We start from the raw sequence: 20,990 nt of genomic DNA, 5'->3' as shown, positions 1-20,990 counted from the left end.
TGCCGGCCCCGGGGCACCCCCCGTCCGAGCCCCCCGGGAAGATGGGACCCGCTGGCAATGGGGACACGCGCCCGCGGGCCGGCTGCTGGTGCACGTGGCTCCCCTCCTGCCGCCACCACCACCCGTCCCGGCGGACGGCAACCACCGATCCCACCGTGCACTTTAATTCTTTCTCCTGGACACGTTTTGCCCACTCCAGAGGGGTTTCTAGGGGACTCTCCGGGAGCAGCCCCGGCTGCCCGGGCCGCGCGCCAGCCCTTCGCCTGCCCCCGGGTGGGTGCCACGTCTCGTTGAGCGCTTTGGGCGTGGCTGCGTGCGACCCAGCGCCCTCCCGGCGAGGCAGGGCCCAGGCTGGCCGAGCCCACCGTGCCGGCAGGAATGGCACGCTGACCCCCGGGGTGGGCTCCGGGCCCCGCCGCCTGCTCCCGGACGGTGCTCGGGGCCGGCAGCTCCGGCGTGGCTGCTGCCGCTGCGGCCGGGCTGGCTCGGCCCCTTCGCACCCCCAGCCCAACCAGGTCCCCGCTCGCCCGTCGCGGGCCGGGTTTGCAGCCTCGGGCGGCTGCGAGCGCGCAATGCGATTGCTGCTGCTGCAATACATCTCCGTTTTCCAGAGCGCCGTCGCTGCGCGCTGCCGGTCAGGCCGGGCCGAGCTGGGGATGTGCCCACGCGTGGCGGTGCCTGCGGGATGCGTGTGCCGGGTACCCCGCTCGCCCCAGCGCTGCAGGGTGCCCCCAGCACCCCGGGCTGCGCGGCGGCTCTCGTGCAGCGCCAGCCAGGAGCGATGCAAGGCCGGGCTGGATGGGGCTGTGAGCGACCTGGTGCGGTGGAAAGGGTCCCTGTGAGCACCGGGGCGTCCGTCCGCGTCCGTCCCTGCGTCTGGGGCCAGGCCGGGGCAGGGGGGCTGGCGGCTGCAGCACCCACCGCCCCGAGACCCCCTGCTCTGCAGCTGGGGAGGGGCAAGGAGAGAGCAGTAGACAGGGGCTCATAAAATAGACTACATGCTTTATTGGATTTAGAATTTTTATGAAAGGACAAAAAAAAAAAAAAAAAAAATCAAGATTTGGCAGATGCGCCCACAGTTGCCGTTTGGTGGATCCCCAAGCCCTTCTCCCGAAGCGTCGACAGCTCTCTGCCACCGCAAGCAGCGTCGCTGGCCCCCGGCCCCCGGCTCCCGCCCGGGCAGCCCCCGCTCGCAGGGCACCCGCGGGTCCCCACCGTGCCGGCCCCGCTCCCGGGGGTGCCCGCGGCCGCAGACCTGACCCTGGGGGCCGAGCGTGGCGTCCCCCGTCCCCGCGCCGCGGAGCAGCCGCGGGGGAATGCAGGCACTTAGTCATTTGGAGGAATTTGTCACTCATCCCAAACAGCGTCCTTGCCCAACTACCGCCTACCGACAAACCCGCCGTGACAGCCCTTCCCGTGCTCTCCCCGCACGCGTAGGTGCGACGCTGCGGAAAGCAAGGCCCCGGGGGCTTCAGCATCCCGCCCTGCCTCCCCTTCCTCCCCTGCCAGCCGTGCATCCTCCTCCTCCCTCAGCAGGCGAAGCAGCCGGGGACGTGCCGGGGAGCGCTGGACGGGGGTTTGGGACGGCGGGGGCGGCAGGGCAGGGACCCCGGCCTTGGTGGGGAGCTCTGGGGGTCACGCCGCGCGCTGGGGACGGAGCGGGGCTCGGCCCAGTTACTGCCCCGAACTGGGGGCTGCGGCACAGCAGCCCGGGCAGCGGCGTGGGCCGCACCGAGAGCTGCGCGGCACCGAAGGGCAGCAGGGCTGCGGGCTGGCACAGCGGGCAGACCCCCGCCGCCGGCTGCAGCAAGCAGGGAGGACGCTGCCCGCGCAGCCCGCAGAGGCAGCGAGCACCCGGACGAGCCCCCCCCAGCCCCCGGCCCCCGGCCCCAGCAGTGGGAGGGCGTTTTGAGGCTCCCGTCCCCACGCACGGCCTGCCTGGCCCCAGCCAAGGAGAGCCCTGGCCCACACCACTGCTTCCCTCCCGTCCTGCCAAACTGGGAACAGGGACGGGCCCCACACCCCGCGACCTCTTTGGGTGGATGCGGCGGCTGGACCCGGCTCTGCACCCGCACCCCTCGGGACGCCCCTTCCCTCCGCGCTCCCCCAGCACCGCGGGGTCTCCGCTCCTCGTCCCGCTGAGCCGGGCTCTCGGGGCGCCTCCGGGTTCGGCCCCGCTGCCCCCGGCAGCTGCAGGGGCTCGGGAGCGAGGATGGCGCCCAGAGCAGCCGCCCCAGCACCCAACCCCCCAGCGCCCAGGCGCCGGCTCGGCTCCTGGAGCAGCCGGGTGGGCAGCCCCGTCCCACCGCAGGGACCCCGCGGCCGAGCTGCGCGAGTACCGCCACGGGCCGGGCCTCCCTGCCGAGGGCGCTTGGCTCGCGCTTGCGTATCGAGAGCGCACAGACCGGGGTCCCCCCTCCCAACTGTCACGGCCACGGGGCCGAAAAGCAACCGGAGAAACGAGGGGAGAACCGCCAGCGGGGCGCGGCCGGGCTCCCACCGCCCCGACCCTCCCCACAGCCTGGGCAAAAGGTGGAAGAGGCAGAAGAACCGGAAAAAAATAAAAATAATAATAAAAAATAAAATTAAAATAAGAAAACCACATTGAAACCAAAGGCAAAGGCCGCGTGGGCAGCAGAGGCAGGAGTAACTGGAAGCCATGCGCAAAGCCAGGGAGCGCCGCGGCCGAGGGGAAGGGCGGCTGCTCGCTTCGCGGGGAGCGCTCGTTGTCTTCTTTTTATTCTTTTTTTCTTTTTCTGAGAGATCAGGAAATAAATAAGTTTAAATAGCCCCTCCCGCTGCCGGTGGTGGGTGAGGTGACTCAGCGGAGGGTGCGGAGGGAGGGCAGCGGGTGCTGGCCAGCACCCGAGCCGCGGGGTGCGGGACGGGCGGGTGGGCTGCGCCGCGGGTGCGCGGCCGCCCCCGGTCCCGGCCGGTCACGCTCCTGGGCGGGTTTCCTCTTCCCCCGGCTCCTCTCTCTACTTCTTGGGCTTCTTGAAGATCTTTAGGGGGAACTTTTTCTTGCTCTGGCCCAGGTCGACCTCGTCGCCCGTCAGGCTGCTGTCCTCGTCCCCCGGGCTCTTCTTGGCGGCCAGCTGCGGGATGCGGGTGCTCTTGGCGCCGGGCCGGCAGTCAGAGATGGGGGAGGGGGTGTCGGGGTCGGTGGAGCTGGGGCTGTGGGAGCGGGAGGAATCCGAGTGGCTGTGCTTGCCGGCCGTCGGGTGGCTGATCTCCCCCAGGCTGGAGGACTTCTCCATGCCGTGGTTCACCATCATCATCTTCTTCATCACCATGGGGCTCTCGGGCAGCCGCTCCGGCAGGGCCCCCAGGGCCGAGGCCTCCGCGTGCCGGCTGCCGCCGTTGGGCGTGGGCGCGGCGACGGCAGGGTGGCCGGGCGCAGCCTCCTCGATGGACCTGGTCAGCAGGTTGGGCCGGGCAGGCAGCAGCTTGGGCGCGGAGCTGGGGGCGCGCTGGTGGTCGCTCAGGTGCGGGATGGAGGAGTCGGAGTCGCAGCGAGTCAAGTCTCTGGGGTGGAGAGGGCGGAGGGGAGAGAGAGGCCGTTAGCGCCGCGGGCCCGGGGACGCGCGCCCCGGCCCCGCGCACGCACGGATGCAGCGGCTGAGGGAAGCCCCTCGCCGCCCGCCCCGCTCCCGCCGCCCTGCCCGCCGGTTCTGCCCCGCTGCGCGGGTGCCAGCGGGACGGCGGGCGGGCACCCCGGGGACAGCGGCGGCGAGGGGCCGGCGAGCAGGGCTGGCCGGCTGCTGCTGGGGCTGCTCGGAGCTGGCAGCTCCCTGGAAATCGACCCTGCCGGCCCACTCCTGGCCCCCGGATCCCAGCGGGAGCTGGGCCAGGGAGCTCACGGCATCGCCCAGGCCCCTGGGGAAGCGGCGCGGCTGCGAGAGCCGATGCCCTTCCGAGGAGCAGGACTGGGGTGACTTCAGGGGGTTCCTCTGCGCTGGCTCGGCTGGCATCGGTGTGCGCGCATGCTCACCTCGCCCCCGCGAGCCGCGAGGCCGTGGCCTGACCACAGCCCCGGGACAGAAAGCACCGGGCCGACTGTTTCCCCCTTTCCTGCGTGCGAACCTCTAATCCCGGCGGGAGGAACGCGAGGTCGGGCGTCCCCGCGCGAAGCCATGCCCCAGCGCGCGCCTGCCCGCGGCCCCTCTGCGGCACAGCGGTTTGTGCTGCCCGCTCGCGACTGCAGAAGGCGTCGGAGCGCCGCCGCGCCGGCCCGAGAGCTCCGGGTCCCTTCTGAAGCGGAGAGTGGGAGGTAGGAGGAGGGGAGAAACGGGGAAGTCCCGGCTGACTCCTTCCAGCCAGGATCACCTGGGGGGCGCGAGGCTGCTGCGCCCCGGCCCGGCATCCCCGCGGTCCCTGCCCAAACCCGCTGGCGTGCCGTGCAGGCGGGCAAAGCTACGCTGCTCTCGCTATCGCCCACCCCCTCCAGACTGGGAGGCCGCACGGCCGCCCCTGGCCTCTTACCCGGGGCCTGCGCCAGCGGGGGGCAAGAAACACGGAATGGGAGAGGCGAATGGAGAGGAAAGGCGGGAAGAGGAGAGGTGAAAGGGCGTGAGAAGAGACGGGAGGTGCTCACCAGTTCCTCGGCCCTGACCCGCGCAGCCGAGCCCCAGGACGCGGGGTCACTGCGCCCTGCTCAGCACCAAAGCCGCCCAGCACCGCGCGTGCCGGGCCCCCAGCTCCTCTTCTATGACAGCAGCACAAAGAACATGGGGGTCTGGGGGCAGCACGAGAGGCGAGGCGAGAGAAACGCCCTCGCTGCTCCGCACGGAGACTCCCAGGCGGAACCGGGGAGATGCTCGGGGAAAGCGACCGCAGCAGTGCCCCACGAAGTCACCCAGTACGACTGCGCCGGCACCGGGTGCTTGTGAAAGGCAGGAAAGGTCCTCAGATCCCCGCCCTCCGCAGGGCTAACGGCTATTTTCCAACAAAACCCGCCGAATCAGCTCGGGCCCCGTTCACCAGCTCCTCGGGAACACGAGGAGGAAGGGTACCGAAAACCTCGCGGACGGCTAGGGCACAGCCCAAGCTGCGAGGGCCCTGCGGCGGAGCGTCCCTCATCTCCTGCTTTAACAAGACGAAAGCAGCCGCAGGCGTTGCTGGAACAGCCCTCGCCTGCCGCGCGCGCAGCCGAGCCCAGCCGCCGTCCGAGCGCCGGGAGCCGCAGCCCCAGGGGCAGCGGCCGGCAGGGCGAGCGGGATCCGAGCGGCTGGGATGGCGTCAAGTCCCCGGCTGTTCCGAGCCAGCGTCCTGGAGCCCGCCCAAGGGAGACAACTGCCCTCCCACGCGCCGCGCGGAGCCACGGGAGCTCCCGTTCCCCAGCAGATACCGCGGCTCCGCGCAAGGTCACCGCCACGGCTCACGGCCCGCAGCTTTCACTGGGACGACTGGGGCTGGGGCGCGCGAGACCTCGGGCTGCTGCCAGCGAATGTGGAAGCACAACAGCGCGACTCCTCTCCCTGGAGAAAGTTGGGAGCCTCCTGCTCTTCCCGAACGCTTCTTGTCCACGCCAGTGCTCAACGCGCCTGCAAAGCGGGAATTGCTGCCAGGCCGCTCCTTGTGTCACCTCTCTCAAGGGCGGCAGAAGCCATCGCACGCCCAGAGACGCTGCGAGGGCGAGCGGCGCTGAGCACCTGCTCTCAGGGGTTTATTTCCTCCACGGATACCTGGAAAGTGCCCCCTTTCCACGAAAACACAGCCGACTTTGGCCGCGTGGTTTGGCACCAGCCGCGCAGGCCGACGCCAAGTGAGGGGTGGCAGCACCCGGCGCGTCCTCCCGGCCGGCGCTCGCTCCCGGCACACCGAGGAGAGGGAGCGACGCTGCTGCGAAGCTGCTGCCCGTCCTGCTGCCCACGCATCCGCCGGGGGAAAGGCTCTGTCCAGAGCTCAGCCACCTCTGCTCAGCCACCACCGCGCGGGCAGAGGGGCGAGGCCGCGCGGGACGGCAGCAGCGCAAAGCCTGGGAAGGACGCCGAGCTGAGCCAGGGCTCCTCCAGCAGCACGGAGGGGTCCGCAGCGCCCGCTCCGGACTCATTCCGGCCGATCCCCGAGGGCTATGGCGCACAAGCAGAGCGCCCGCTGCTGAGGTTCACCTGACGAAGCCGCTGAGCATCGTGCAGATGCCGCGCGCCTCGGCCAGCGAAGGCAGGTTCAGACAGTAACGCCCGCTCGCTTGAAATTCAGCGCTGTAATTCCACCAGGAATATTCTTTTCCCGTAGAAATGAAACCAACCTCTCTGCTGGCTGCCAGCATCAGAGGTGTCTGGGTCAGAGAAAAGAAATCCTTAAAAAACCCCGGAGATAATAGCAAATACAGCAAAAAATGATTTTTTAAACTGAGGTGACTTTAAACATGGCTTGTCCGTGAGGAGCGAGAGCGTTCTCCCAGCTGAGATCTGCACGCGCCCGTGAGCTCGGGGGCCATCGGGCGAGCCTCTCCCGCTCTGCGCAGTTTTTAAATCCAGAAGAGACAAAAGCGAACCCGCGGCTGCGGCAGCGCGTGGAGCGAATGACGACAGCAGGTGGAGAAACATCCTCTGCTCCAGAAGCATTTTCTTCCGCTGAGCGCAGGCGCTGGGAACCCGATCCTCGGACAGCTGGTCCCGCGCCGCGGCGACGCGGAGGCGAAACGCTGGCAGCTCAGAGCAGGTCCTGGGTGCGCGCCGCCGCCGCCGCGTCTCCTCCTGGCACCGTGCTCACCGCAACAGAGCGTCCCTGGGAGCGAGGGGTCGGTTTGCGGGGTCACTGCCCCGTCGCAGGCTGTTCCCTGGGGATGTCCCGTCCTGGAGCAGGTGGCCAGCACCGCGCTGGGTGCCGCGCTTGGTCCAACCTTCTTGGACCCCAATTTTTCCTCCCTGGGGGCGCTGGCCTGCTGTCCATGGCAGGGAAACAGCCTACGAGCACACTCTGCAAACATCCCAGCGGTGCTAAGCTAGCCCGTTTTATTCACAATCCGTCCAGCTGCACCTCAGGAACACGTTCCCAAAGAGCAGAGGGAAGAGCGTGACCGCTGACACCGGCACGCCAAGCGGCGCGGCAGGGAGCAGAGGCGACCCCGAGCAGCAGCAGCCGCCCCCACGCTCCTCTGCGAAGCCGCGGTTCGGGCAGCCGAGACGCAAGCACGACGTGCCGGCACACGGCAGAGCGCTCAGCACGCCGGGCAGCGGCCGGGGACGACCCACGGGGGCGGCTGGGCCGCTATCCCACCCCGACAGCCGGGGGAGCAGGACACCGAGGCACAGGCAGCGAGGGATCGCCTCCGACCGCTGCAGCGCCCAAGGGCAGGGGCTGATTTTCCAGAGAACCGACCAGCAGCAGCCGGAAACTCGTGCTGGGACTTTTTGTACGGCTTCTGGCAGCTCCCAGAGGCGAGGGGGGAAGGTGGGACGCTCGCTGGCTTTGCCAGAGGGAGCAAGGAGGAGGGGACACGCCCCAGCCCCGCGCCGGGAGAAGAGGGGAGGAAAGAACATCACCAGGATACGGCCGGTGGCCCTGGGCGAGGCTCAGCCAGAAGGGACAGCGTATATCCCGCTGGTTTTCCTGAGGCTCACGCTCTGCGTCGGTCTGGCACATTTCGAGAGGAAGTGCTGGCCCCAGGCACAGCCGGGCTCCATGGTGGAGTCACCTCCATCACAGGAAGGTGCCCGCGGAGAGAGAGCTCCTGCGGTGCAGCAGGAACTGCCAAACGCTCGCCCCTCCCGAAAACCTCAGGCCACCAACTGAGCGTGAAAATACCCGGAGCCTCACGTAAGAGCGCGGGTTTCTCCATCCCGGCCGCGCTGCCTCGGGGCTCACCGCTGGCTTTGTGACCTAGCTGGGCACATGACCTACGGAGAGCGAACCGACGGCATTAACCTGCGCGAGGGCAGGACGCGCGCCGCTGCCGCCTTATCTGCTCTCACCCGCGCTTCCTGCCGTGCCTCTGCAAGAGCCCGCGCCCACCGCAGCGAATGAGAGGGTGAGAAGATGGGAATGGACTGGCTTGGCACGCAGAAGGAGCAGAGAGCAAAGCATGGGGTAAAGAAAGGCCAGTAGCGGTGGAGAGGGGAGAGGGCAGGGGGATGATACAGAACGATACAGTTGGTTTTCCTCCACTCCGCAGCCCGCTGCAGGGTCTCTCCCGGTGGGCTCCCGCTGCCTGCGCAGCGCAGGACGTGCTGCAGGACAGCTCAGGGTGGCTCCAGGGTGCCTGGCGCTAAAGCAGGGCCTGGTCTCCCGGCCTCGCACGGACCTCGCTGCCCCCACCGCTGCCTGCCGTTCGCCGAGAGCACCCAGCGCTGCTACACCCAGCAGCACGCAGCGCCGGGGCCGCCAACGCTCCCCCTGCGGCAGAATTAAATGTGCTGCAGGGCTCAGCTATTCTGCCGCGCTCAGGGCGGCACAGTCCGGGGCTGAGAAAGCCCCTCGACGCAAATCCAACAGCGGCCTCTCCCCTCCCGCCCTGTGAGAGCTGGGAATCACCTCCTCTCTGGATTACTGACGCTCCCCTCGCTGCGGCTGCCGCCTCCGCTCTCTGTTGGAAAAGGGGGCTCTGCTCCCAGGCTCCCCTCTCGGTCAGGCCGGCCGCGGGCACCACTTGGAGCAGGCGTGGCAGCAGAAACCCCTGTGCACGCAGCACCCTCCAACCCCTCTCCCCCCGGGCGCCCTCCCCTTCGTTAACATTAAAGACCACACATCAGCCTTCGAAACCGGAACGGCTCTGACCTTATTTGCCGCGGATCCTCTGAAGCCAATTGCAAAAGAGAAGCAGACAGTGAGGAGTTCGGGAAAGCAACTCGCCGGCCACGCGCTGGCCTCGCCCGGAGAGAGGGGCCCTACCAGGTTAACCCCCCGCAGGCTTTAGCGCAGAGAGGAGCGAGCCCCGAGCCCCTCTCTGGGGGAACGGCTTGTTTGAGACGATTTCCCTTGCGAGGTCTCGCCAACATTGGCACCTGCTGGGTACGAGAGGCTAACGCCATCCAGCAGCCCACGGCACTCAAGGTTGCACTCTCCTCCTACCGAGGGAGCCAGGAATTTTTTGGGTTCCGTTTTCGTCCTTGGCAGTGACTCCCTGGAAGGCCTTTCTCAGCCTCAGCTTCCCCATCTGTTCTGCCTGCCTCTCTGGGAGGCTGCGGAGCTCGAGGGATGCATGGAAAGGCCTCCAAGACTGGTTACATAAAAGAGAAAGAGCAATATGTTGGCTGGTGCCGTGGCACGCCTCGTGGCAGCGCTCCTGAAGACGCATCGAAGCGGGAGCTGCTAACGATGCAGTCTGACAGAAAAAGCAACACATTTGGGCACGCGCTTCTTCATTTCCGTGTTCTGAAATGAACAGAGATGGATGAGCATGGAGTCTGGAGTCGTCCGCTATTGCGTAGCTGAAGCGAATCTCAGGGGAAAAGCTCTTACTCTGCACAACTCCGCTGCCGAATCAATTATCCGGCGTCAGCCGGCGGGCCTTGCTGCGGGGACAGGGAGAAAGCAGCCCTGCCCCCGCCGAGGGGTGACCTGTCAGGTTCCGATACCCCGCTCGGTGCCCGCAGGGAACGAGGGGACCCCAGCGATCCTCTCCTAACGACCTCAGCACCACCGCCTCTTCTGACCGGGACCCCGGAGCCCCACCGCATTTCCCTCGGCCGCTCTCGGGGGAGCCTGCAGGGTTGGGACTTTACCCGGTCAGCGATTCAGCGCGCCGCAGGCCTTGGCCAGAAACCCCAGGTTTACACAGCTCTTCCCGAACCAGCACCTCAGCCTCGGGCTCCGGGACAAGGCCTCTCTACAGAGACAGGAAGGCCGCCGGTAAACAGGGCCTGCGCGACGTCCCCAGCAGCATTCCCAGCTTCTAGCACCCAGACCAGCACAGCCGCAACTGAACTCACGCTGGCAGTAATTAATCTAGATTTTAATTACGCTGCTTCTCGCGACCCCCAAACAAAGGTTACTAAACGAGCCAAGACGCTGCTCTTTAACTGCCCGTTGTGGAGCAGGCGCAGTAACACCCCCCACCCCGATGCTCCAAATCCGCAGTCTGGCTGGAGCCCACAACGGGGACTGCGTAAACGCGGTCCGGAGAGAACCGACGGCACAGACCCACAACGGGGACTGCGTAAACGCGGTCCGGAGAGAACCGATGGCAAAGACCCACAACGGGGACTGCGTAAACACGGTCCGGAGAGAACCGACGGCAAAGACCCACAACGGGGACTGCGTAAACGCGGTCAGGAGAGAACCGACGGCGAAGGGCAGTGGCACCCGCAGGTAAAGGCACAGCGGCACCACGCGCCGGGAGGAACGGAGATGTGGTGACCTGGAGCGTTGTCCTGCCTGGACAAGTAAACACGAAAGGACATTGCCCCTAATGACTTCCTCACGGAGAGACTCCCAGCCCTTTCCCAGAACTCTGCTGCTGACGCTGAGGATAAGGAGACTATTTCTAACTTCACCCAGGAGAACGCACAGACCAGAGCAACGACCTGGCCTGGCCACGGCCACGGGCAGCGGCCTGGCGGGGCCGGGGGACGGGACTGCCCGATGGCCCGTCGCGGCCCTTCCACCGCCCGCGTCAGCGCCGACTGCCTTGCACCCAGCGCCTGCAGCGCCCGGAACTGGAAACCACGCAACCACACACGCTGCTCGCCCCTCGGCCCGGGGCTTACAGCAAACGCCTGAACGGGCGCAGGCTCAAACAGCGTGCCGGAGCTGGGCGCAGGCTCAAACAGCGTGCCGGAGCTGGGTGCCTCCATGGCCCGCGCGGGGCGAGCACCTCCAACGGCCGCTGCCCTGGTCCTCGCTCCGAGGAAAGCCGCCCGGGGCCGACCGAGGAACGCGTCCCTCTGCTTGGGCCGGAGAACACTTCTGAACTCGGGACGGCTGCCGCAGCCTCCCTCGCAGCACGCCAGCTGACCAGACGGGACTCCTGCACCTTCGGCCCACCAGTCCTTCCCTCTCCAGTGCCAGCGGGGGGAACCGGGAGAGGTCAGGGATTCAGGGATGCGGACGATAACCAGCCCCTCGGATCCCGCCGTACACAGTCTCCACAGAGCTGCCACTGAACGGGACCGAGTTAAAGCTGTGATCCAGCAGCAAAAAGCTCCAGCTCCCTCCTCTTCCCGTTATCCAGCCCTTCCTCAGCCAAAACACACCTACGCTTCATCCCCTACCGAAACCGAGGCAGGGAGCCACTCTGAAACACCAAATCCCTAAATCCCGCTTTCTGTAACCTCTTAAAACCAGCGCGAACCTCAAGCCCTCCGGCAGCGCCGACGGCGGGCTCACAGCGCCTGCCCGTCGCGTTCCCTTTGCAATTCGCTTGTGAAGACCCCAAACAAGCCAAGGCTTCAAACAAGGTCAGCGCGTGTTTGATCAGCTGCGTCACCTCCGTTCTCAGGGGTGCATCACCCAAGGAAGGACCAGAGCCACTTATTTAGCGACAACCGAGCGCCCAGGGATTCCAGTTCGCTTAGCTACAGCGGAACAGCAGCACCTCCTCGGTTCACGCACCCACGAGCTGGCAGCTGTGGGAATGGAGCGCGGAGACTCCTTAGAGGGTCTGCTGGCGCGGGAGAGCGGATGGAGAGACAAACAGGTGGATAAATCATGGAGCAAAGGCCCAAAAGGAAAGGGGAATGGAACGCAGGAGAAAGAGCACCCGAGCAAGCACCAGCTCCGAGACACAGCAGGCAAGAGGGAGCTAGAAAAGAAACGGCAATATACCCAGAGCTCTCAGTGCGACAGCGAACTCCAGAGGTGACATCAGGAGGGGGCAGGTCGGGGATGGAGTCCATCTGAAGGAAATAAGAGGAGGTGGTGTGATGGTAATAGGTGGGGTGGACATGGCAAGCAGGAGCAGGTGCGGTGGCGGTGGATGAGGAGCAAGAGGTGGAAGAGGCGGCGGTGGCGGCAGACGACGGGCCGGTGCCGGGGAAGTCGCAACTGAAAGACTGTCCAGAGGAGAGGCTGTGCAATCGACGGAGAGAGACTCTGCCTGCCCGGTACAGGGCGGGCTGGCCCGGCTCGCTCTGGCCTGGCGCGTAACTCTCTACCAACCTCTGAGATCCGTGGGCGTGCTGCGGGTCCACCAGGCGCTGGCGAACGGTGCCGGGCAAGGCGGGAGCTGCAACGAGAGAAAGGGGAGAGCGCTGAAGGCAGCGGGAAAGAGACCGCGCGTCGCATCAGCAGGGAGGCACCGCGACAAAGCCGCCCCCCACGGCCAGGGCCCCGCACCGCAGCACCACGCCTCCCGTTGCCGGACTGCGTGCGTGGGCCGCTGCAGCCGCCCCACCTCGTGCCGCGAGTTACGCTGGTTTGGTGCGGGAGAAGCGATGCGCTGCCGCTGCCGCTGAACATGCCAGATTAACGCCCAGCCGTGAAAAACGCCGCCTGACGTCCCGACACAGGTGCTTTCTGAACACCTTATCTGGCCGTCTGCTCGGAGCAGAAACCGGCTGCGCGATTCATCGCCCAGCCTCGCGTCGGAGCCGCCGCCCCGGCTCCCTCGGCAGCGGGCAGGCGAAGTCGGTACTTTCGGGCATGAATCATTTCATCCCAACGCAGACGTCCCATCGCTCAGGCGCCCCGTGCCTCGGCAGCGCTATCTCCCTGCGCGGCTGGGAAAGGAGCCTCCAGCCATCAGTTCGGATGTAGGCACCGAACGCCGGCGAGGCGCGCTCCGCTCCCGCTTCCAGCGTCGTGTGCCGGCGCGGCTCCCAGAGCTGGGACTGGTGTCAGCCGTACAGTAATTACGATATTAATTGGGTAGCGCAGGCTCTGGCCAGCAGTCCACGCCTGGAAGCGCAGCTCTGGTCCAAAAGCGGTACCGTCTGCTCCCCGCCCGGTCAGTAATTAGCTCACTGATCACAGGGACGCTCAATTGGAAAAATATTTTTCTCTAATTGCAAATTCATCTTGGTTTGGAGAAGCAAATTGGACTGCCTCCCTCAGCGCACTGTCACAGCTAATTAACGGCTTTTAATAACCATAATGATCTTTCTGGCCATGCAGTCCCGCCTGGCAGGCAACAGCGGCCAGGGAGCTCGGCCCGCTCCCTCCGCACCGAGCCCACGCTACCTGCGCCACACCTACACACCCAGCCGGAGCCTCCGGAGCGGGGACGGGGGCACCAGCACCCACACGGAGCTCTCCGCACGCTCGTGCCACCAAGCGGAGCATCCCACACGGAAAAGTAAGGAGCGGCACCCCGCAGAGAGCCGGGCCGGCCGTTTCAGCCCGGCTGTAACTCCCACGCAAGGCGTTCCTCCTTTTGCGGGAGATAAGGTGTTCAGGCGTGTTCAGGATTTCGTGTACGCATAAGCGATGAATGGAAAAATGGGTTAAAAAGGTGAACAGACAGGAAAGCTAAGAAATGGAGAAGGAGAGCTCCTTCGGGAATGGAAGAACCAGCAAACCATGGCTATAAAATCACACAGCCAGGGAACAGGAGGCTCCCGCAGCTCACCTGGTGCTGCAGGATCACTGCCCGGACAAATTCCACGTGGAAGGAGGAACAAGCAGGAATAATTCAGGGAACCTTGCTGTTCCCACAGCCCCAGGGTCCCCCACAGGGCCCCACCGCTCAGGTTTGCTGCACTGCCCATCTGTGAACCTCGCGCTGGAGCTCCTCACACCGTCCACTTGCTGTTTCAACATTTTTTTTCTCTTAAGAGCTCAAGAGCTGAAACGAAGCGGAATCCACTCACACGGAGTCAGGGTGGAAAAAAATCCCTTGCTGCAGCAGAGACTTGTGGTGAATCACCTCCTCTTTTCCGTGATCTACCCCACGGCAAGCGCAGGAGCAACGGCCGAGACCTGGCCTCGCACAGCCACAGCAGACCCTCGCGTCCCACGGACGTCACCTCCAGACACCGCACACGTTTTTATCAGCGTTACCCGAATAACCTGCTCGTCGCCTCGACGGAGACCACCGCCCAGCGAGCCCGAGCCCATGACGGCCGGCGTTCAGCAGCACTCCGCCAGCTGAAAACAGGGGGCTCGGCGTGGCCGGGGCTGGGCACGCCATCCCCGTGGCCCCGGCACAGGGACCGGGGACAGATGAGCATAACTGGCAACAGCGCTCGGTTTACGTAAGGACACGGAGGGAAGAAAGGCGCGGCTGCGGCGGCAGCCCCGCGCTGGGATCGGGGTCAGCCTCGGCTGGCAGCGGAGCGGCTGAGAGCACAGCCCGCGCGGAGAAGGAGGTGGGATGGGAAAGGGAACGCTATCCCCTCCTCGGAGCCTTCCCTGCGTCCTTCACCTCCACCCCAGGGGTAAAACCCTGTTAAAACAACCCTGCAGACTTCATAACTGGATTTTCTTTTAAAAAGCAAACCCCCAGAGCACGTGAGAACTACAGCAAACTGCGATTCTTCTTCATCCCGCCAGACTCTTCCCGGGTTAGTAAAGGTGCCGATGGCTCGGTGGAGAGAGGTATGTTCGTTAGTCTGCCGTGCCAGAAAGGTGGAAAATGTGCGTATGCGTTTTAGTCCAGAAAAAGGGCAGAGGGCAGAAGAAAAAATTCAAATAATTGAAGAGAACCAAACCAGGGTATTTCCAGAGGGACTGATCCTCCGAGGACAGGGACGAGCGGTCACTGAACCTGCGCCCGAAAAGCCAGGCTGCGTCTGGGATGGGCCAGCCGGGCGTGAACGGGAGAGAGAAAAACGTGATTTACTGGGAGAACCATCACACTCAGCAGCATCCCCAGCACATCCGTGGAGGAGAACTCCGTGCTTCTCTCCTGAAGCAGTTTTTGTACACAAAGGAAGAAAAATCCTCTGGGAAGGGCAAAGGCTCCCCTGCTTTGGGAACCGGGGTGCCCAGAGCCTGTTTACACGGAGTCACCGCCCGCAGAGACGCAGATCTGCGCTGCAGCACGGAGGCAGGCTCGCCGCCCGTCACCGCACCGACAGGAACTGCAAGTGCAAGCATCTCGCTCGAGGGGTCCCAAGCAAGGCTCAAGGAAGCTGAGGCCTAAAATCCCGGTGAAGGCTCGTGTCTGGCACAGCTGACACCTTCCAGAGCGTGCGCCAGGCGTTACGGCGCGACTTCGCGCATCCCTCCCGCTCACACCTAGCCTGCGTCTTTGCGAGTGTTGTCTCAGAGCTGTCCGGCTTCGCTTCTAACGTAACTGACGACCACAGGGAGCAGCAGGACATCACCGTCTGTCCGAGGCTCTGCACCTTCCCTTCGCACGCCCGACCCCACAAACCGCCAGCTCCAAGCCCAGCGTTCGCTGAGCCCTGGGAACGCGCGGATACCTCGCTCCTCCTGCCTTAACGTCCTGCAGGCACCCCAGCGCTCGGTGCTGCGCCTTCATCCCCGCACCGCCCGGAGCCCGGCCCCAGCCCTCGCCTCCAGACCTTCACAGCACCTGAGCAGAGCCCGAAATCCCAGGGCAGGGCTGGTGACGGCACGTACGGGCACCTCCTGCAGCGCACGCTGCCAGCCCCGGGACTCCTCTGCTCCTCCCCCCACCCAGTTAAATAGACCTGGTTTCGACTACATCCTCCAGAAAGGGACCCCAACCGGAGGTCACTAAAGAGACTGCTGCAGCAGATGCCGCCAGCGCAGGCTCGCTCTCCCGGCCCGAGCTCAGAAAGCCGTGCTCCAGCCACGTGCTGCTCCCGGTGCCACCCAGGCTTTGTCACAGCGTGTCTGGAACTGCTCTCCAGCTCTCCCATTCTCTTGTGCAATAGCTGGAGATAGGAAACGGGACTTGAAAATGCATTTTTTGAGAGAAGCGAGGCCAAATCTGGGTCAGTTGAACATGGGAACAGCAGGCAGGACTGATTCACAAACCTTTGCAGGAGACCCAGCCTTCGCTGTGTCGCCTTCAGCAACCGAGAGCGATGGGCACAGGGTGACCCAAGCTCAGCCCCTTCCTCCCAGAGCTCCGGGCTCACGGGAGCGGGACCATCCGCCTCCCTCCCCAGCAGCCCCGCTCCTCCCTGCAGGGGTGAGGCAGCTGGTACACCAGCAGTCACCAGTGAAGGGGGAGAGACGCCCACCTCGGTGACCACGACACGCCCAGGAGACGGGTGCTGGGGTCCCGGTCTGTGCTCCGGGCGATGTTTAACAGCTCCTTAGGGGAGGCAGCATCACCCAACACCGCTCCTCGCCACACACAGCGGCAAGAGCCCAAAGCCGTGCAGGAGGAGGGGGCGTCTTCAGCCCCTTTTACACCCCAGACAAGTGCTCAGCCAAGGGGAGAGCGGAACGATGCACTTCGCTTTCCTTTCTCACTTTTGCGCGTCTGGCCCATGCCTTTGGCTTCTTTTTTTTTTTTTGTAAATGCTTAAATTCCGTGAGTTGAACAGAACACCAGACATGATTAAATGATGACTAATAACATCCATGATGACTAATAAATTACCAGCTCTGCTGGAGTTACCAGGCTCCAAGCAACCCCAGCAGCCGTGCTCTGGCACTTACGGACATTCCTTAACGACTAACTTTGCCTTTGGTGGTTTAAAAGCCAGCTTAGACACCTTCACTCCCCCCAGCACACCTGAACTCTGTTCCAGGCCCGCCCCGCGCTGCAGCACCTGGCAGCACGGCAGCCGCCCTCGCCGCGCCCGGCTAGCAGGGACTACGTACATTGGATGGACATGGGAGACACCAGCTCTTCGTCCAGATCGTCCACGTCATCCGTCATGATGAAGTGCGAGGGGTTAGGGCGCGGCGTGCCCATCCAGCCGGGGTCAATGTTGAGGGCTGACGCCAGGCTGTGGATGCCCGGGTTGTTGACGATCTGGAAGCCGCAGAGCAACTCGATCTGCTGCCAGCGATGCAGGCGCTCCCGCAGCGCAGCCGTCACTTCGCTCAGCGCTTGCCTGGAAGCAAGGTTCAAACAAGGAAGGATGTAGGGAATGAAGGAAAGCCACAGCACACATTGAAACAGGGAGACGAGTGGTTCAGCTCCGTATCCTAACACTCGAGGTAACATTCATCCCGTTTGCAGGAACACAGGAATGAAAAAAACCCAGCAACAACTGAAATATCCAGGGATAATCACTTAACAATACCGCAGCCTCCTGAATCCTCATTTGAGAGGGCCAGACCTTTAATTGCTCCACATAACTCCTATTTCCCACTTCCCAAAGATAAAAGCACAGGGCTATTGATTAAAAGGAGCAGGTCCAATCCCAGCTAGCTAACGTCAGCAGAACAAAAGTTCAGCAAAACGAGGCCAAGAGCCCCTGTACGGGCGACAGCACGCACGTGTCCGTAACAGGAGAGGAGGGAGGCAGACAGAAATGAGGGAAGGCATTCCGCAGATACTCACTTTGCAGTTAAGATTTTATGATCCACGTCGTCTAGAGACGAGCTGTGAGCAACGTGGAACGTTCCAAACAGGGTGTTTCGCTTCTTTTTGATTTTTTCAGCCTGGAACATCAACAGAAAAAGGTCACAGGAAGAAGACGACCTTCTGTTTCCTGCAGGAGAACATCCTGGACGGGCTGAGACTGAAATAGTCCGGCAGCTGTCTGCACCCGTGTAAACGGCGCGAATGGGGTTTGTACTGAAGGATGTTATTCTTCCTCACGCGGCGGGCAAGGAACGCGCCAGCAGCGAGTACGCAGGCTGCGGGTTTCGTGCTCCTCCTTGGCTCTCCTCTCGATTTCCCCAGAGTCGGAGGGAACCGAACCAGCTACTGCCCACGGCGAGCGGCTCTCTCACAAAGCCTTGTTCTGCCTTCCCAGCAGCCAGCTATCTCAGAAACACCGTAAGGCCCGAGGGGGGTCAGTTTGGGGAGGTTTTTTGTTCTGGGGCTGGTTTTTTTGCCTTCCCTTTGTGGCACAGTGTATATTCAAAATCAAAGTCTCCAGACACAGCTCTCTGGTCCTTGAGACTTAGGGAAGACAAACCAAGGATGTGGCCATGAGAACCGACACAGCTAAAGGAAAACCACTGAAATGTTAAAACGTTCTGAATAAAAACATATTAAGGCAGATAAAAATTTCTACGCTGTGAGCTCTGACTGCTGCGTACGTCCCCAGAGCCCAACACACGTTACCACAGCTTCCCTGCAGCTCAGCGCTTTTCGGTTGGCACAGAAAATTTTAAGCAACTGGGAACACAGAAATGATTCAGCGCTACAGACCGCGTGCACGTGGTCGAAATCCTGCTGCCCGTGCACATAAATCACCTGGAGTGAGGATTATGCCTAACGGCCGCAAAACCTTCCGCCCATCGGCTGCCCGCGGTGCCGTCACACACGGTTCACACGCCGCGCCGCCCCGCGCTGCCCTGGGCGGCGACTGCTCGGTACCGTTCTCAGCCCCTACTCACACCCCTAGGGAGGTCTGTGCTGCACTTTAACAAAACGCAAATTTAAGGCATTAAAAGGGAAACAAAGAAAGTGCAGAGAAACCAACTCTGCAGGTTCCGTTCCCCGAACCTTTCCCCGCGGCTGCGAGGGGAGGACCCGGGACAAGGCGCTGGGATTCTCACCCCTTCCTTGGCCACCAGCAGCTGCCTCTCCGCGTTCTGTTTCTTGATGTTGTAGTACTGGACCTCCACCTCGTGCGTCAGCTGCAGCCACTTCTGCAGGGCCTCGGGCGCGGCCCAGCTGCAGTGGGACTCCAGCTCCTTCTCGGCGTTCTTGAGAGCCATCCGCACCTGGGAGAGAAGCGGCCGGCATTGCAGCGGCGGCAGGGACAGCCTGCCCTCCTGCAGCGTCATCCCAGCCGCTGCTGCCAACCCCGCTGCTCTGGCACCAGAAAATAGGGGGAAAAAAGACTCCATGCAACTTAGTCTTGCTCATGACAGGGTCATTAGGAGGGGAGAGCAGGACGCACAAATTAGCTAAATGAGAATTAGACTTTAGGTAGGGACATCCCCGGTGCTGCCTCAGCCTCCAGAAACCTCTGCAAAGTTTGCTGCCAGCCGGCGGGTCTGCAAAGCCCGCAGATGTTCCTGCCCAGGCTGAGCCGCTGACAACGCTGCGCAGGCAACCGCCTTTCGGCTCCAAAGCTGCCGAGCCAAGCAGAGGGAGCTTGTCAAGAGACAACCTTCACACTGGAGTGCGATGATAAAAATATTTAGACAGAAAACATGTGCTGCTTGGTCAGGAAAAGAAGTGACGCGTCTGGAACTGGCGGTTTCTGTGGCTTTCTGGGGGACGGTCCTTCCCCCCAGCTCAGTCTCCTCCACGCTCACTCATCCGCTGGAGATGGGAGCAATTACAAAATTAGAAGAAAGTGGGTGACAGGCAAGTTGAAGATACCAGACCTTATATAAAAGCTTTTAGTACTGGAGACCACAGAGAATTAGCACTTCTCGTCTATTTTTACGCTGAGGGTGGTGGGGCACTGGCCCAGGGTGCCCAGAGAGGCGGTGGATGCCCCATCCCCGGAAACATTCCAGGCCAGGTTGGCCGGGGCTCTGAGCAACCTGATGTGGTTGGAGATGTCCCTGCTCCTGGCAGGGGGTTGGACTTTAGAGGCCATCCAGTCCCTTTCCCACCCAAACCCTTGTGTGATTCTGTGCGGAGGGACTGTAACAGACCTGAAGCCTGACCCAAGCCCTGCAAGGAGCTAACGTGTTCCACACTGGAGAAACAGGAGGATGGGGACTGCAGCTCGGAGCGGCTGCGATCCAGGGACAGCACAGTGGCGGTGGACTGGTCTACTCCTCAACCACAGCACCTTGGCACCCAGGAGGGGTAAACGTGGTCATCCGCTCTACAACAGACAAAAGCCAACCCTGCGCACCGTCAAGCCCCCGCCCCCCAACACAGACCTTCGCTGGGAGGAAAGGCCCGGCTACGGCACGGCCAGCTACGCAGCCAGGGCCGCGCACGTCTCGCTGGGACGGTGCCTGCATGATGTCTGTCCCGTTTTCTCTTTCTGTTCTTTAGCACAGAGGCGGTGGGAGCACCCAGCGACCCGCTCGGGCTCTGCGCCAGACCCCTGCCAACGCCCAACGCACGCTCCCCACATCCGTGCTCACACCCACCCACGCCTGGTGCCGGTGCCTGTTCCTTTCCCGCAGAGCACAGCCACCATCAGACCGAGGAAAAGCACTTTTTTTTAAAAAAGATTGCTCAAACTTGGATCTTTTCCCTTAATGTGTTATTTAACTCAGTCACGTCTCACCAAGTCTGGCACAGGCGTAACTTCTAGGGAGCCAAAAGCAGCAGGTTACAGGCAGATCCTCTGAAATCCCGTATTTTATCCTGGAGGACATCTGCACAGCACATCTAGAAGCAGCCAGGTGGCACCAGAAGAGGTCAACTACTTCCATCACTTCTGTGTGATTTAGTCTCGTTGAGCGTAACATTGCCCAAATCATTCAAGAAGTTACAGTTCCGAAGTGGGGACCCCAGGAAGGGCTATTGCTCCCCTCAGACACCAGCGGCACCAGGCACAACTCTGACTACGATCCGCAAGCATCTGGGATTTAGGATTTGGAGAGTAAGCGGGCAGGAAATCTGCCACGAGGTGTTTGGGGTAGAGGAGTGCTCGGAACATTGACAGGAACAACGCTTTTACAGAGCGCTGGAACAGGGAAGCGGTGCAGAACAGCAGCCAAGGACCAGGGGTGGAGACGAGCAGTGTCCAAAACACAAACCCTCTCAGTTCTGCAGCGGAACCAACGCAAACAGGCATTACTGGTGCGTCTCCATCTGCCTGCGAATGTTTCTGAGATCACATTGTGATCACTAAGAGCAACAATTCAAGGAGGAACGGCCTCTGGGTCTGCAGCCCCGCTGGGGTCGTGGTCTGGGGGAGGAGGACCTAGTGAGGAGAGGGGGTCGGTGTGAAGAACCCAGTACCAGAGGGTCTCATCCCAGAAATGCACCGCTTCTCCACCTCACACGCCCGCCTCCCGTAGGAGCTTCCAAACCCTCCACTGTCATTTCAAACAAGGTCTTGTTTTAGTATTCCCTGGGACATAAGAGGATATTAAAATCAGGTGAGGTTTACGGTCAACGGGAGTGACTGGTTAATGTTATCCGTGGTCTACAGCTCGCTGGGACGGTGATCGTGTTACCA

At 63.0% G+C, this 20,990-nt stretch overlaps 1 protein-coding gene across 5 annotated transcripts in view; it reads right to left on the bottom strand.

Annotated features, from left to right (window-relative positions):
* Nucleotides 1–2,556: 2,556 nt before the first annotated feature.
* The window catches only part of STIM1 (stromal interaction molecule 1), an 82,455-nt gene continuing 64,021 nt past the window's right edge, over nucleotides 2,557–20,990 (bottom strand). For 2 of the 5 annotated variants that reach the window (XM_086739824.1, XM_086739825.1), the window contains exons 8-12: nucleotides 18,445–18,612; nucleotides 17,276–17,376; nucleotides 16,588–16,823; nucleotides 11,710–12,109; nucleotides 2,557–3,525 (exon numbers count right to left, since the gene is read on the bottom strand). In XM_086739824.1, coding sequence (XP_086595950.1) covers nucleotides 2,979–3,525; nucleotides 11,710–12,109; nucleotides 16,588–16,823; nucleotides 17,276–17,376; nucleotides 18,445–18,612 — 1,452 coding nt within the window. In that variant the 3' untranslated portion in view covers nucleotides 2,557–2,978. Of the gene's footprint in view, nucleotides 3,526–11,709; nucleotides 12,110–14,531; nucleotides 14,613–16,587; nucleotides 16,824–17,275; nucleotides 17,377–18,444; nucleotides 18,613–20,990 lie in introns of all 5 variants that reach the window. The other 3 variants (XM_086739823.1, XM_086739826.1, XM_086739827.1) reach the window with 3 other exon arrangements.

The sequence above is a fragment of the Chlamydotis macqueenii genome, chromosome 1 (assembly GCF_036417535.1).
Source record: "Chlamydotis macqueenii isolate bChlMac1 chromosome 1, bChlMac1.mat, whole genome shotgun sequence".
NCBI lineage: Eukaryota > Metazoa > Chordata > Aves > Otidiformes > Otididae > Chlamydotis > Chlamydotis macqueenii.
Note: the sequence above shows the minus strand (reverse complement) of the source record. Positions and strands in the feature narration are given on the sequence as shown.